The 14,432-nt window shown below is 45.2% G+C and overlaps 1 protein-coding gene across 3 annotated transcripts in view; it reads right to left on the bottom strand.

The window, feature by feature from the left end:
• The window catches only part of LOC146058349 (uncharacterized), a 131,611-nt gene extending 125,678 nt beyond the window's left edge, over positions 1-5,933 (bottom strand). For 2 of the 3 annotated variants that reach the window (XR_014469856.1, XM_083170635.1), the window contains exons 1-2: positions 5,776-5,933; positions 1,468-1,655 (exon numbers count right to left, since the gene is read on the bottom strand). Coding sequence is in view for 2 of the 3 variants with exons in the window: in XM_083170635.1 (XP_083026761.1) it covers positions 1,468-1,602 (135 nt within the window). In the remaining variant the exon portion in view is untranslated. The remainder of the gene's footprint in view (positions 1-1,467; positions 1,656-5,775) is intronic. The other variant, XM_083170642.1, reaches the window with a different exon arrangement.
• Positions 5,934-14,432: the final 8,499 nt, after the last annotated feature.

The following is a 14,432-nucleotide window of genomic DNA, read 5'->3' as shown; positions in this document are numbered from 1 at the left end:
CACAGCACACCAGAGGTAGACCGCACAGAGGAGACAGTAGTACTACAAGTACACAGTTAGACTACTACACAGCAGCACTGAGAGACAGCACCAGCGATTGCAAAAGCTCAAGGTCAAGCTCAAGTTTAAGCCCCAGCAGCAGCACCAACACACCCTCTCCCAACCCACTACTTGACTGGAGTGAAGATGGCGGGCGCGCGGCAGCTGCTTATAAAGCCTCGCGAAATCCGACGCCGGGAGATGACGTTCTAGTCACGCGGACGGACCGAGTCAGGCGGGAATCTCCGAGCGCTGCTCTCAATCGGGCTCGGAATGATGACGTCCGTGGGGGCTCGGATCTCTGAAATCCGAGCCCGCACATCTCTAATTCTTATACAAACAGTTACTGCTGTCCTCGGAATTGAAGACACTCACATCATATGACAAACAGCCTGCAACCCAGCCCTTTAACACTGGCAGCAATTAATTGTAGAAGGATTACATTTAGATTAATAGGTACTTGTTTCCTAGCACGGCGCCCATCGCATACCATACTTAGTGGTGTGCGATGCGATATTCATGTTAAATTAACAGGAGTGCTTGTACAATGAAATATCGCATAGCATTGCATGGCAGCAAATGGCAAGCGATGCGATTTTTAATTGTACAAGCACCCTGATGGGTGCTTACAATGTTAAATGCACCCCCATTGTCAACGCCAATCCTACTATCAATGCCAACCCGAAACGTGGCGAGCGCAGCGAGCCCGTGAGGGGCGGCGGTACGCGTCTTCCGACCTTTTCATACCCCCACTATCCACATCGGCGTGGAGCTGATTTTAGATAGTGTGGCGATTTTAGATAGTGTGGCGAGCGTAATACGAGTCCAAAGCGTGGCGAGCGCAGCGAGCCCCGTGAGGGGACGATGAATACATGTAAAGTAATCCGTGTCCGCTCGCCACGCTTCGGGCTCGGTGGCTCACTGCGCTTACCACACTATATAAAATCAACTCCACGGCGGCGTGGATAGTGGGGGTATGAAAAGATCGGAAGATGCGTACCGCCACCCCTCGCACCTGCTCAGATGCTGCCCGGCTGTTCCCAACCCAGCGTACGGCCTGTGCAGCATGACCTATGACCAAGTCACACTGCGCATGCCGCACCGTCTCCCCTGCCAGAACCCTCCACCATGCAACCTTTCCCGGCCGCACACAAGAGTCTCTGGCGTCACACACGCCGCCTTCCTGCCGCTTGCCCAGTTCCACTGCTCTCCCAAGTAGGTCAATGTGGGGGACAGGGGTGGTTTTCTTTTAGGGATGCCAATACCAGGATCTAGCATTTTTTTATCCCTATTCTCGAGATTTAAAAAAATGCCCCGGGATTGGAATCCCTAATCCAAAGCATTTATCTTGTAAATAATTCATATATTGGGTGACTTACCCTTTTAAACATGAGAATGGCATAAGAAAGTTCACGAAAAATAAAATACCTGCATCAACCTAGCTGAGGAAGTGTAGCATCTCCGAATCCCAATGACAGTATGTTCTCTAAAAAGTTTTGCTTTGACTTCATTTGCTTTCCTGTGTGTTGTATTAGCTGTACAACTCCTCTGAAGATAATCCATATTCTTTTGCTATGATTCCTGGATGGAGAGACCTGCGGTTATGGATCAATTATCTGGGACAGATACAAAAGCAGTATTAATGTAGTAAATTTGGCCGACCCATACCCATATACACCCAGTTGCCATAAAGAAACCTGTACAACAGGCATGTCCAAACTGTGGCCCGCCAGGTGTTGTAAAACTACACATCCCATCATGCCTTGCCATAGTTTTAGCATTCCCTAATAGCAAAACTGTGGCAAGGCATGATGGGACTTGTAGATTCACAACAGCTGGAGGGCCATAGTTTGGACATGCCTGCTGTACAAGATATAGCAGACATCCACTAGACTCAGAATTGCTTGTGCATGGATGCGTAGTATGGAAAAGATTCTAGCCATCCATATTCAGAGCTGCGAGCAACTCTAAACCAGACCAACAGCTGGTTTCCTGTAGCCGGATAGCTGTATGCATTGTTATGTGTTTAAAAATGATTATAATAGAATAGCCTTAAAAAATATATTAATATTACTGATACAAAAGATTTTAAGGTTAATATAGAGAAGAAGAAGAGAAAGAATTGGTGGTGCAAAAAAATATAAAGGATGAATGAATAAAATAAATAGAAATAATCAAATCAGAAATAAAAATAAATATGTTATAAAATGTATTTTTATTTTGATTATTTCTATTTATTTTATTTTTTTAATTCATTATTTATATTTTTCTGCACCGCCAATTCTCTCTCTCTCTTACTTCTTTCCTATATTAACCTTAAAATCAGTGCTCTAAAAAATCTTGGTACTTATGTATTATCTGGACTCCCATGTTAAATGCACCCCATTTTTTCATACCCCTACTATCCAACTACGCATGGAGTTGATTTTATATAGTGTGGCGAGCGCAGCGAGCCACCGTGCCCGAAGCGTGGCGAGCCCCACGAGGGGACACGGTCTCATAAGAAAACCGGGAGTCCAGATATTACATAAGTACCAAAATCTTTTGCCTAAATAATATAAATTAGAGCTGCTTCGCTCTTCCTTTACATTAAACCAGCGCAAGTGAATTCAATGTTAAACATTACTGATACATAGCAAAATACAAAAATATTTATAAAATACAATACATCCAAGTACTAACTAGTTATCCCTTCAGCCTCATGTATTAATAGTTAGTGACATATTATAAGTAATTATCTGTAAAATGTTGAATATATAGAACAATATAAAATAGATTAGACAGATGCAGTGGTGTAGCTTGGTTCCACGGTGCCCAGAGCAAGGGCATGTTTGCCCCCCCCTGCTAGTAAAACGCACTGATGGGAGTTAAGGATTAGTCCTGCCTGTTCCATACCTCCCAACATGACCCTCTCCAGGAGGGACACATTGCTCTGATTCTGCACTTCCCTCTTCATTTATGATTGCCATCACCTGTTTCATACAGGTTAATTGATTAGAAAGGTGCTTCAACAAAGGTAATGGCAATCATTAATTAAGGGAGAAGTCCAGAAATAGAGCAATGTGTCCCTCCTGGAGAGGGTCATGTTGGGAGGTATGCTGTTCCTCTGGGTACCTTTGGAGATAGGGCCACACTGGCCAACTCATGTGCCCTGGGCTGGTGTCTGGGTGGTCTGAGACCTTCCTATTCTGTGCCACTGGATGCGGGGGGGCCATCACTGGTCGCTGCCTGATGTGGGGTGCTGCTGTGGGGGGTCAGTAGCTGTGGCCAGGTAGGCGCTGGCTCCCTGCCGCTCTGGCTGTTGCTCAGGCGACACTGGGTACTGCGGCCAGGTGCTGGGTGTGAGGCCTGGGCTCTACTTCACTCCTGTGGCCACCAGGACTTGCGGCCAACAGGACTTGCTGGTCAAGGAGGCCACATTGGCTGTGGAGAGGAGAAGTGCCTGGTCCCTAGAGAGGAAGAGGAAGCCCGGGGTCAGTGCGACGAGGAGGAGGAGAGTGGCATGGTGAGGGGCAGGAGGAGGAAGAGCAGCAGCGTGGCCAGCAGCGCATGGGAGCAGAGCAGAGAGAGGATGGAGCGGAGATTGACAGCTCCAGTCCCCGGCACCCGACAGCAGCGCCCGATACCCGGCAGCCAGGTGCCGTGGACTGGTGCGGTGATGCGGCTCCTTCCTCTCTCTGCTCTGCTACCACGCGCTGCTGGCCACACTGCTGGGTGCTCTTCCTCCTCCTGCCCCATCGCCATGAGCTTCACTCTCCTTCTCCTCCTCCTCGTCGCGCTGACCCCCGACCCCAGGCTTCCTCTTCCTCTACAGGGACCAGGCACATCTCTCCATCTCTTCATGGATAATGTGGGCTCCTTGTTCTGCCCCCCTACACAGGCACAACGGGGACCCACGGCACAGAGGGGAACGGGCGAGCAGGGCGGGGGAGCCGGCGGCAGAGCTCCGGCGCCAGGTGACATGTCGGCGCCCGGAGCTGGTGCTCCGCCGGCTCCGCCTCTGGATAGATGGTAAACTCCTCAGAGCAGGGCTCTCTTCCCTCCTGTTGTCATAGCCCTCTTCTCTTCACATTTCACTCACAGCTCTTCCATACTCAAACACTCAGTAGCTATCTTTGTCCACATACTCATCTCCATCATTGGCCACAAGCCTCTAGTAGTATGTTGATTGAGTCCTCACTACTTATATTTAAGCTGTAATGTGCATTGAACTGTGGTGCTCTTTACCTGTACTCTATTTTTGTTATTTATTCAATGTAATACTAAGGCCCTTATTCTGGTCGGTGCGGATATATCCGCGTGCGTTTGGCCCGCGGATGTTTTGTGTCTGCGCATGTGCAGAGGCGTCTCTGCGCATGTGCGAGCGGGGCGTACGGCCAAATCCCGCATGATATGTGAACACTCCGAACAGGGGGTGGAGAGGGGCGTAAAGGGCTATTTGGGCTCATTACCATATGCATACGCCCCGCAATTCATGGGCGTTCCCATGCAAACGCTGGGCGTACGTATGGTAATGCGGCCGTGACGCACGTGTAGGGGGCGGACATATGACATCGCCGGATGTCAGCTGCCCGCCCAGATCCCGGCTTTTGCACGGAAAAATGTCCGTGTGGTCTGAGGTTGCGGGAGCTGGTGGAGCACTCGGTCCTGCATTCGATGGTCTGCGACCATCGAATGATGGGGGAGGGTCCCTTAGATGGAGGAGGCGTATTCCGTGAAAAATACACGTGCGGTCCGTTCGGCCAGCTTCTTACCGCGTACGGACGGAGTTGGCGATCCGTATGAAAGGCAGGGTTTTGCACGCACGGCCCTGGCCGCATAATCGGATCCGGCCGCACCGATCAGAATAAGGGCCTAAGTTTTGTCTCCCTGTACTGTTCCTTTGTGTGGCACTGCAAAACACTTGTGGCACCTTATAAATAAAATTATTATTATAATAATAATAGAAATAATAATACTAGATAGATAGATAATGTAATAATAGATAGTAATGTAATAATAAATATTCTCCATTTCAGTCTGGTAATTAAAATCCTAATCTGTCAGTCACAAGAATCCAAGATTACCATTGGTCTATGATATGTAACCTAGCTGCCACCTAGTGTATATTTTGTTGCATGCATAGATGCATGATATATAGTTTTGAATAAGAGTTGGTACATATACAGTATATAGCCACTAGTTTTTATTTGATTGAAAAAGGAAAATTGTGCTAATCACACTTCATAACAAAGTCATTGCTGTATAAAAGTAATCATTTTAGTAATTGTGCATGCATGAAACTATTTTCGGTACTTGTTTCCTAGCACGGCGCCCACGATTTTAATCTTGTTACATCTTTATGATCGCATCGCATCGCGAACCATTAAAATGGTATGCAATGCGATCAAAACGATGATTTAATTGTACATGCACACTGATGGGTGATTAGTATGTTATATGCACCCCCATCGTTAACGCCACCGCCACTAAATGCCAATGCATTTTGCAAATATTCATTAAGGTTGGTATGTACTAATGGAAATATTCATAAAAGTTGGTACAGTATGTACTAATATCAGTTACATGAATCTCTCTATAAAGTTCAATTACGGCCACTGTACACTGCTTTCTACATGTCCCAAGATTCCCAATTATAGTGAATCCGACCATACTAAATGCCTGTCACATCACAGTTTAATATTTCTTATCTAATAATAATGACTAATAGAAACATCTAATGTAAATACAACTTACCTTCCTTTTTGTGGATAGTGAATTTGTTAATCAATAATTATCTGTAAAGATCAGGACTTTGTAAATGTGACATCAGGATGGGCAGATAACTTTGGTTATTGATTTGTACAGATGTATTCTTATCTGCCTCTGAAAGATGCAGCTTGTTGTATACACCAAGTGCAGTATCAGACTGATGCATAAACAACAGTAGTCTGAGAAGGCTTAGTTCATTCATTCCTATGGAAACACACATAATACATGGGAGGGAGAGGATGAGGGGAAAGGCCGGACTCCGTAAACATCTCTTTCAAACGCACAATTTACATTTTGCTCCATGTGGGTGAAAGGTCTGGTACAATCTGCAGGCTACAGTGTGCAGTGTGACATCTGGTCAGCTCCTTAGCTGGAGACTCGCAAAATGCTTTCTGTAGAAAAGCTACATAAACCTACCTTAAAAGATATACTCAAAGCTATGCAGAAATCGTTTGGAATTTATTTATTTATTTATTAGCAGTTTCTTATATAGCGCACACAGATTCCGCAGCGCTTTACAGAGAATATTTTGACAATTCACATCAGTCCCTGCCCCAGTGGAGCTTACAATCTATATTCCCTACCACATGTACACGCACACACAGACATTCTAGGGTTAATTTTGTTAGGAGCCAAATTAGCCTAGCAGTATATTTTTGGATTGTGGGAGGAAACCGGAGTACCCGGAGGAAACCCACGCAAGTACGGGGAGAATATACAAACTCCGCACAGTTAGGGCCATGGTGGGTATTGAACCCATGACCTCAGTGCTGTGAGGCAGTAATGCTAACCATTACACCATCACTTTATATCAGCAATTATGGTACTTATGTAGTATCTGGGCTGCCGATTTTTTGATTGTATGCCTTAAGTTAAGGCATACAATCAGATGCGATGCGATATCGCATCGCATCGCATGCGACCATCGGATGCGATGACCCGATTTTTCCATAGGAATCAATGTTAAAATGGACTGAGTCCATTTTAACATGGAATTCAATGGGAAAAAGGGGTCCTTTTCATACCCCTACTATCCAAGTGGGCATGGAGTTGGATATAAACCTGTGGCGAGCGTAGCGAGCCACCGAGCCCGAAGCGTGGCGAGCGAAGCGAGCCCCGCGAGGGGACGGTATTCTGTGTCCGCTCGCCACGCTTCGGGCTCGGTGGCTCGCTACGCTCGCCACAGGTTTATATCCAACTCCATGCCCACTTGGATAGTAGGGGTATGAAAAGGACCCCTTTTTACCATTGAATTCCATGTTAAAATGGACTCAGTCCATTTTAACATTGATTCCTATGGAAAAATCGGGGCATCGCATCGCATCGCATCCGATGGTCGCATGCGATGCGATGCGATGTACCCGATTTAGAAATCGGCAGCCCAGATACTACATAAGTACCGCAATTATTATTTTCAACTACAGGTTTAGTATCCCTTATCCAGATATCTGTTATCTGATTTATTCCAAAAACCGTACTTTCCGGAATGTACTTTTTATTTCATTTTTTGCTTCTATCAGAATCAGAATGCATATACTCGCGTATACTAGGAATTTGATTTGGATTTCTGTGCAGCAGCCAGGTAACAGTTAGACAGTGATAGTACAGATATACATAACACATACAGGCATACACTAGATGTACCCTGGGAATTATAGACGCAGGGAACATATACCCGCTGAGCTGCACAGCGCCTAGGCAGCCATCAGTGGCACCACTGGTCGCCGCAACAGCCAGGTAGGTAGCAGTACAAGCAGAGACAGTACAGTTATCACACAGGGAACATATACATGATCATATACACGCCGAGCTGCCCAGCACCTAGGCAGCCATCAGCGGTGCCACTGGTCGCCGCAACAACACGGCAAGCAACAATACAAGCAGACAGTACAGTTATCACTCAGGGAACACATACCCACCGTGTTACAAAGCACCTAGGCAGCCATCAGCAGCGCCACTGGTCGCCGCAACAGCCAGGTAGGTAGCAGTACAAGCAGAGACAGTACATTTATCACACAGGGAACATATACATGATCATATACCCGCCGAGCTGCCCAGTACCTAGGCAGCCATCAGCTTTGCCACTGGTCGCCGCAACAACACGGCAAGCAACAATACAAGCAGACAGTACAGTTATCACTCAGGGAACACATTCCCACCGTGTTGCACAGCGCCTAGGCAGCCATCAGCGGCGCCACTGGTCACTGCAACAGCCAGGTAGGTAACAGATATGCAGAGACAGTACAGATACAGATTGCTGTGCAATGTACTAGACAGGGGAGACATGGGGTTTGCATATGGCTGAGTGCACAGTTCCTAGGCAGCCATTTGCGGCACCATCTTGATCCTGTTGCTCACAGAAGCAGGACGGCTTAACAGGCCATCTTCTCTAGAGGGAGACCCAGCGTGTGTGGTCATGGTGGGGGTGGGTGGGTGTAAACGATGTTGAAGCCATCCCAAACACTGATTTATGAAGGGTCTTCAGGTGACATATAAGGGAGGATGTCCCTAGGCGGGCAAGATCCTTACCCCTGCTTATTGGAGCTTTACATAAGCTACATATGGCAATACCTTTGTTGTTCGGATTCGTAAAAAAAAAAAAATTCAGACTGAGACTAGAGGTGTATTTATTGGTCCTCTGCCCAGGCTTTTTCATCCCATTGACAACAAGGGTTTCCCCCCCTGGTGCCTTATTTAAGCAAACCACCTCAGCATCCTCCTCGTCAACTTCCTCCTCAGCGCCAGCTACATCAATATCCTCCTCTCGGTCTACAACATTGACACCTTCATTATCTAAATCAGGAACTGCACTGTGGGTGATCCTTCCAGCATATGCAGAGGGAGTGCTAAAAACGGTGGAAGGAGCCACCTCTTCCCATACAGCGATGGAAAGGTCAGGCATTGCAACCACCAACACCCTTGGACTCTCCTTGTGGGTTTGTGATAACATATCTTCTTTAGTAGGCAGAGATGTTTGCTGTGTTTTTGATGACAGCTAAAATCTCTTCAAATTTCTAAAGGGGGGAGTAGGAGGGCTTGCATTGTCATGTGTAGTTGAACCACCAGTCATGAATACAGGCCAGGGGCTTAACCGTTCCTTGCCACCCAGTGTTGTAAATGGCACATTGGCAGATTTACGTTTTTCCTCCAATGATTTGAATTTATTTTTTTGGGTCCTCTTTTTAATCAACTTTGGCTTTTTGGATTTTACGTGCCCTGTACTTTGACACTGGACATCGGCATCGGCAGACGACGTGGATGGCATATCATCGTCTAACCCTACCCGTCTCCATGAAGCAGAGGCGGGCAGGGATCCACTGCGCCACCGTCGAGAGACTGGGACACGCCTGCGTGTGAGATGCACGTGCGTCCCAGTTCAGTGTAGCCCCTGTCCGCCAGCGCTCGCCAGAGGGGAGGGTCTGGCGAGCCCCGACCAAGGTGCTGCCGGCGGACAGGTGCTACACTGAACTGGGATGCGCATGCGACGGCGGTGCTGCAGGTCCCTGCCCATCTTCGCTTCAGGGAGACGGGCAGGTTTAAGTGGGGGGGTGTGTGTTTGGGGCAGCAAGGGGGACCGGCACCGGCGGCGACCTGGGGCAAGCTCCGTTGCCACGGAGCACGCAGGTGTCTTGTGTGCGCACGCACCCTCGCGGGAGCCGGTGGCTGGCGAAGATATCACCAGCCCCTGCAATGAAGAGGCCGTCTCCATCTGTATATACCGTTATCTAGTGGTCTGCTCCAGCTATACTATATGTGCTCACTCTGTGACTGTGTATGACTCCACCCAGCGTTATACACACAGGGTTTTTTTCTGATTCACTCGGAAAGGCACCATCACTCATAGAAACATAGAATTTGACGGCAGATAAGAACCACTTGGCCCATCTAGTCTGCCCCTTTTTTTAAACATGTTACCTCAAACCATATTTGATCCTTATTTTTTTGTAAGGATATCAATATGCTTATCCCAAGCATGTTTAAATTGTACTACTGTATTTGCGTCTACCACCTCTGTTGGGAGGCTATTCCACTTATCTACTACTCTTTCTGTGAAAAAATTCTTCCTCGCATTTCCCCTGAATCTTCCTCCCTCTAGTTTCAGTGCATGTCCTCGTGTTCTGTTGCTCCTCTTCCAGTGAAGAATGTCTCCCACCTGTACCTTGTTAAAGCCCTTGATATATTTGAAAGTTTCTATCATGTCCCCCCTTTCCCTTCTCTGCTCTAAAGTATACATATTAAGATCTTTTAGTCTTTCCTGGTACGTTTTGTGATGTAGGCCATGCACCATTTTAGTTGCTCTTCTTTGTACAGTCTCTAATGTATTTATATCCTTCTGGAGATATGGCCTCCAGAACTGAACACAATACTCTAGGTGAGGTCGTACCAATGACCTATACAGTGGCATTATTACTTCTTTCTTTCTACTGCTGATACCTCTCCCTATGCAACCAAGCATCTGACTTGACTTCTTCATTGCTTTGTTACATTGCCTACCTGCTTTTAAGTCCCCTGAAATAGTGACACCTAGATCCCTCTCTTCCTCAGTAGTTTCCATTATAGTGCCATTTATACTATATTGAGTCTTTGGATTTCTGAGACCCAAGTGCATGATTTTGCATTTTTTGGCATTAAACTGTAGTTGCCATTCTCTTGACCATTTCTCTAATCTGCCTAGATCCTCAATCATTTGTTTTACCCCTCCTGGTGTGTCTACCCTGTTGCATACCTGTGTGTCATCTGCAAAAAGGCACATTTTACCCTCAATTCCATTTGCAATATCACCAATAAAGATATTAAAAAGCACCGGTCCAAGTACAGATCCCTGGGGTACTCCACTTATAACCTTTCCCTCCTTTGACTGTACTCCGTTTACTACAACTCTCTGTTTTCTGTCCTGCAACCACGCTCTTATCCATTCAACTATCTTAGAATCCAATCCCAAGCTTTCAAGTTTATTTAACAGTCTGCGATGTGGGACAGTGTCAAAAGCTTTACTAAAGTCTAGATAAGCTACATCTACAGCCCCACCTTGATCTATTACTTTAGTCACCCAGTCAAAAAAGTCAATAAGATTTGTTTGACATGATCTTCCCCCAGTAAACCCATGCTGTTTTGGATCTTGTAAATTGCTGGTTTTGAGATATTCTACAACTCTTTGTTTTAAGAGTGTTACCATCAATTTCCCTACTACTGATGTAAGGCTCACTGGTCGATAGTTGCTTACCTCTTCCTTGCTTCCACTTTTCTGCAGTGGGACTACATTCGCTGTTTTCCAGTCCTCTGGGATTCCACTCTCTAATGGACACAACCATTTGCACTGCAGGTGGGGCTGATATAACATGTGCAGAAAGAGTTAAGCTGTGTACACACGGGGCGATAAGGGCTGAAATCTCTGGAAATATGGTCGCTGGCGACCATATTGCCAGTGATGGGAGTGTGCCCCAGCGTTAAATCGCAGGGTGCGCGCTCCCGTTTTCAGCCCCTTTCTAATCGCTGGTCGCAGGACCTAATTAACTCTGCGGCACCGCCGGCAGAGGTTCCCTTTCATCAGCGACCATCTCTGGTCGCTGATGAAAAGGAGACATTGGGCAATATATTGCTAGCAATATATTGCTGAGCAATATTTCTCCCCCGTGTGTACGGGGCTTAAGATTTGGGTGATTTATTGTTTCTGTGCAGGGTAAATACTGGCTTCTTCATTTTTACACTGCAATATAGATAACAGTTTGAAGTACACCCCCCACCCAAATCTAACTCTCTCGGCACGTTACATCAGCCCCACCTGCAGCACATATGGTTTTGTCCATTAGGGAGTGATTGTGCCTTTCTGAGGGAATCAGAATAGCCCCCAGAGTCACAGAGTGAGTGCAAAACCAAAGTCTAGACATTACACAAAAACATTTAACCTGCCACACGAGTGCTCAGATGCTGGCTTATAATGACCCCTTATCAACCTTATGATCTAGACTGCCTTTTCTAATGATGCACAGTACACCTGTGGAAGATTGCACAAAAGTATATTTACACGTTACAGATATGAAATTCATTCTACAGAGAAGTCTCACTTTTGGAACTTGGTATAGGGGCAATACCACCAAAACAAAATATGGGCTGGGATAATGGGTAAGAACACATTTAACTCTCATTTTTTATGTATTTTCGTGTTGGCTTAATAACAAATATAGATTCTATGAGCTTTTTATTTGTACCACTTTTAATTTATTCTTTTTAGCCCCATACTTACATTATTGGCCATGTTGTCTTCTAACTTTAAAATATTGTTCCTTGTGGCTGCAGTACTCCAGTTTCACCACCAGATAGTAATGGGCAGTCTGATGTTGCCAAATGGCCGCAACGTTTGAATTTCGACAGATTTACTGTGAGGACATTAAACAATTCCTGATGTAGTTGTAGCATGTTGGCAATAATATTGATGAAGGGTTATGGTGGGACTGGATCATATAATCCCACTTTTCCTATTGCTTGAAAAAAAAAAAAACATTTGTGGACCATGGACACACCTGGGATATTGTTCATCCACCATACAGTTCAGACCTGGCCCCTGAGACCTCTTCGTGTTTCCTGAAATAAATCGTAAGATGCGTGGGGTTCATTTTGAGGGGTGTGGATCATAGGATAGACAGCAACTAGGTAGACATGGTCCATTAGGTCAACACAGGCATTAGGTCGACATGGGATTCTTCCCTTTTTTTTTGTTCCAAATGTCTACAGTCAACATGGATACTGAAACGTACACTGCGCTCACTATGCTTCCGGCACGGCGCCTCACTGCGCTCGGCACACTATTTTATTCTTCCACCATGCCCTAGTGCAGTGGTTCCCAACCCTGGTCCTCAAGTACCCCCAACAGTGCACGTTTTCCAGGTCACCCGGCAGGTGCACTCATTATTCAGGCACATTTGAAAAGATCCACAGGTGGAGCTAATTATAGCACTTGTGATTCTTTGTGGAGACCTGCAAAACATGCACTGTTGGGGGTACTTGAGGACCAGGGTTGGGAACCACTGCCCTAGTGGATGGTAGGGCATGAAATATCGCATGTCGGCTAAAAAAAGTGAAATGTCGACATTTTGACTGTCAAACTAATGTTTGTGTCGATCTAGTGACCATATCCCATTTTGAGTTACCAGTAGCTGCAGCCTTATCCAGCATGTGCAAGACACCAGCTTGAGACTGGTTCAGCTACTTCACCAAATGGTTTGAGCACATGCACCTGTGCATAGGCTGCTCTCGCAAAACTTTAAATAAAAAAAAGTAACGTTAGTTTGTAAATAAAATACTTTTTGATTCAGAAATGTATTGCACATCTCTTACTTACCCTATATTGCTACTAAGCAGGGTCTGCTTTACCTCATTTGTTCATCTTATTTTTGTGCATAATTGTCAAAATCAGCAGAGAATGCTGAAGTTATAAATGTTTACAAAGAAATTACTGATATATTCATATGGTATAGATGTTTACTTTTGCTAGATAGCTTTTGCCATCTCTCTACTAATCCAGATTTTCAGGTTTTCCTAGCACAATACATCTTCAGGGCTCTTGAAAAACAATTAGAATTAGAAAAAGACCAGCTCGTTATCAATTTTCCATTATGACTGTGCTGAAAGTTACGGCCTAAACAATGGGTGGCTAAGCAAGAATCTTGTAAAACCTGCAGAGATCTCAAATGGACATAGAACACCCAATGATTAACATTGCGTGTTTCCATCCAGCGTACAGAGAACACAATCAGAGTTTGCCGAGAGGGAATGTGATCTGCACAAATACTGTAAACTAGTCAGGATGGATCCATTGCTGTTCAGATGGTACTGGCTCAGTGAAAATGGGGCCCTGGCAAAGTTACCGTAATAAATTAGACAGTGATTTACTCTGGCAATATAAATTTAACAGTGATTTACTCTGGCAATATAAAATTAACAATGTCATGGGGTCAGTATTTGACTTGATTTGAAAAACAAAGCTGAAAAAATGGGAATTCGATCCCTTCCCTTGTTTAAAAGTTGTAAATTAATTGTTAACAACAGTAAATAAAATAAGAATTAAAACTTGTGCACTGCAGGTGGGGCAGATTTAACATGTGCAGAGAGTTAGATTTGGAGGAGATTATTTTGTTTCTGTGCAGGGAAAATACTGATTACTTTATTTTTACACTGCAATATAGATCTCACTTTGAAGTAAAACCCCACCCAAATCTAATTCTTGAGAAAATCTTTTGTTGTATCACCGTCTCCAATTGTAAAGCACATTGGAATTTGCTGCGCTACATAAGAAACTTAATAAATAAATAAAACAACTATGTACATACATCCATCCATCCCCCCCTCTCTGAACAGCCACCCCACTTACCACTCTTTACTTCCAGTATTCTTACTTTCTTTTCTTTGTATATATAAACTGTTGATATACCTTACAACAGTGGTTCTCAAACTGTGTACTGTGGCACCCTGGGGTGCCTCTGGTTGGTGGTCCAGGACCTTATTAAAATTATTTATGTTCATTGTAATTGCCAAAACCAGTGCTTATAGCTTCCCATCATATAATAGATGGACTGAGAGAAGTGAATCCTGTTCCTCCTAACACAATTTAAATAATTTAAAAAAATTCTACATTTGTCAATAGT

The sequence above is a fragment of the Crinia signifera genome, chromosome 1 (genome assembly GCF_055691185.1).
Source record: "Crinia signifera chromosome 1, ASM5569118v1, whole genome shotgun sequence".
NCBI classification, from domain to species: domain Eukaryota; kingdom Metazoa; phylum Chordata; class Amphibia; order Anura; family Myobatrachidae; genus Crinia; species Crinia signifera.
Note: the sequence above shows the minus strand (reverse complement) of the source record. Positions and strands in the feature narration are given on the sequence as shown.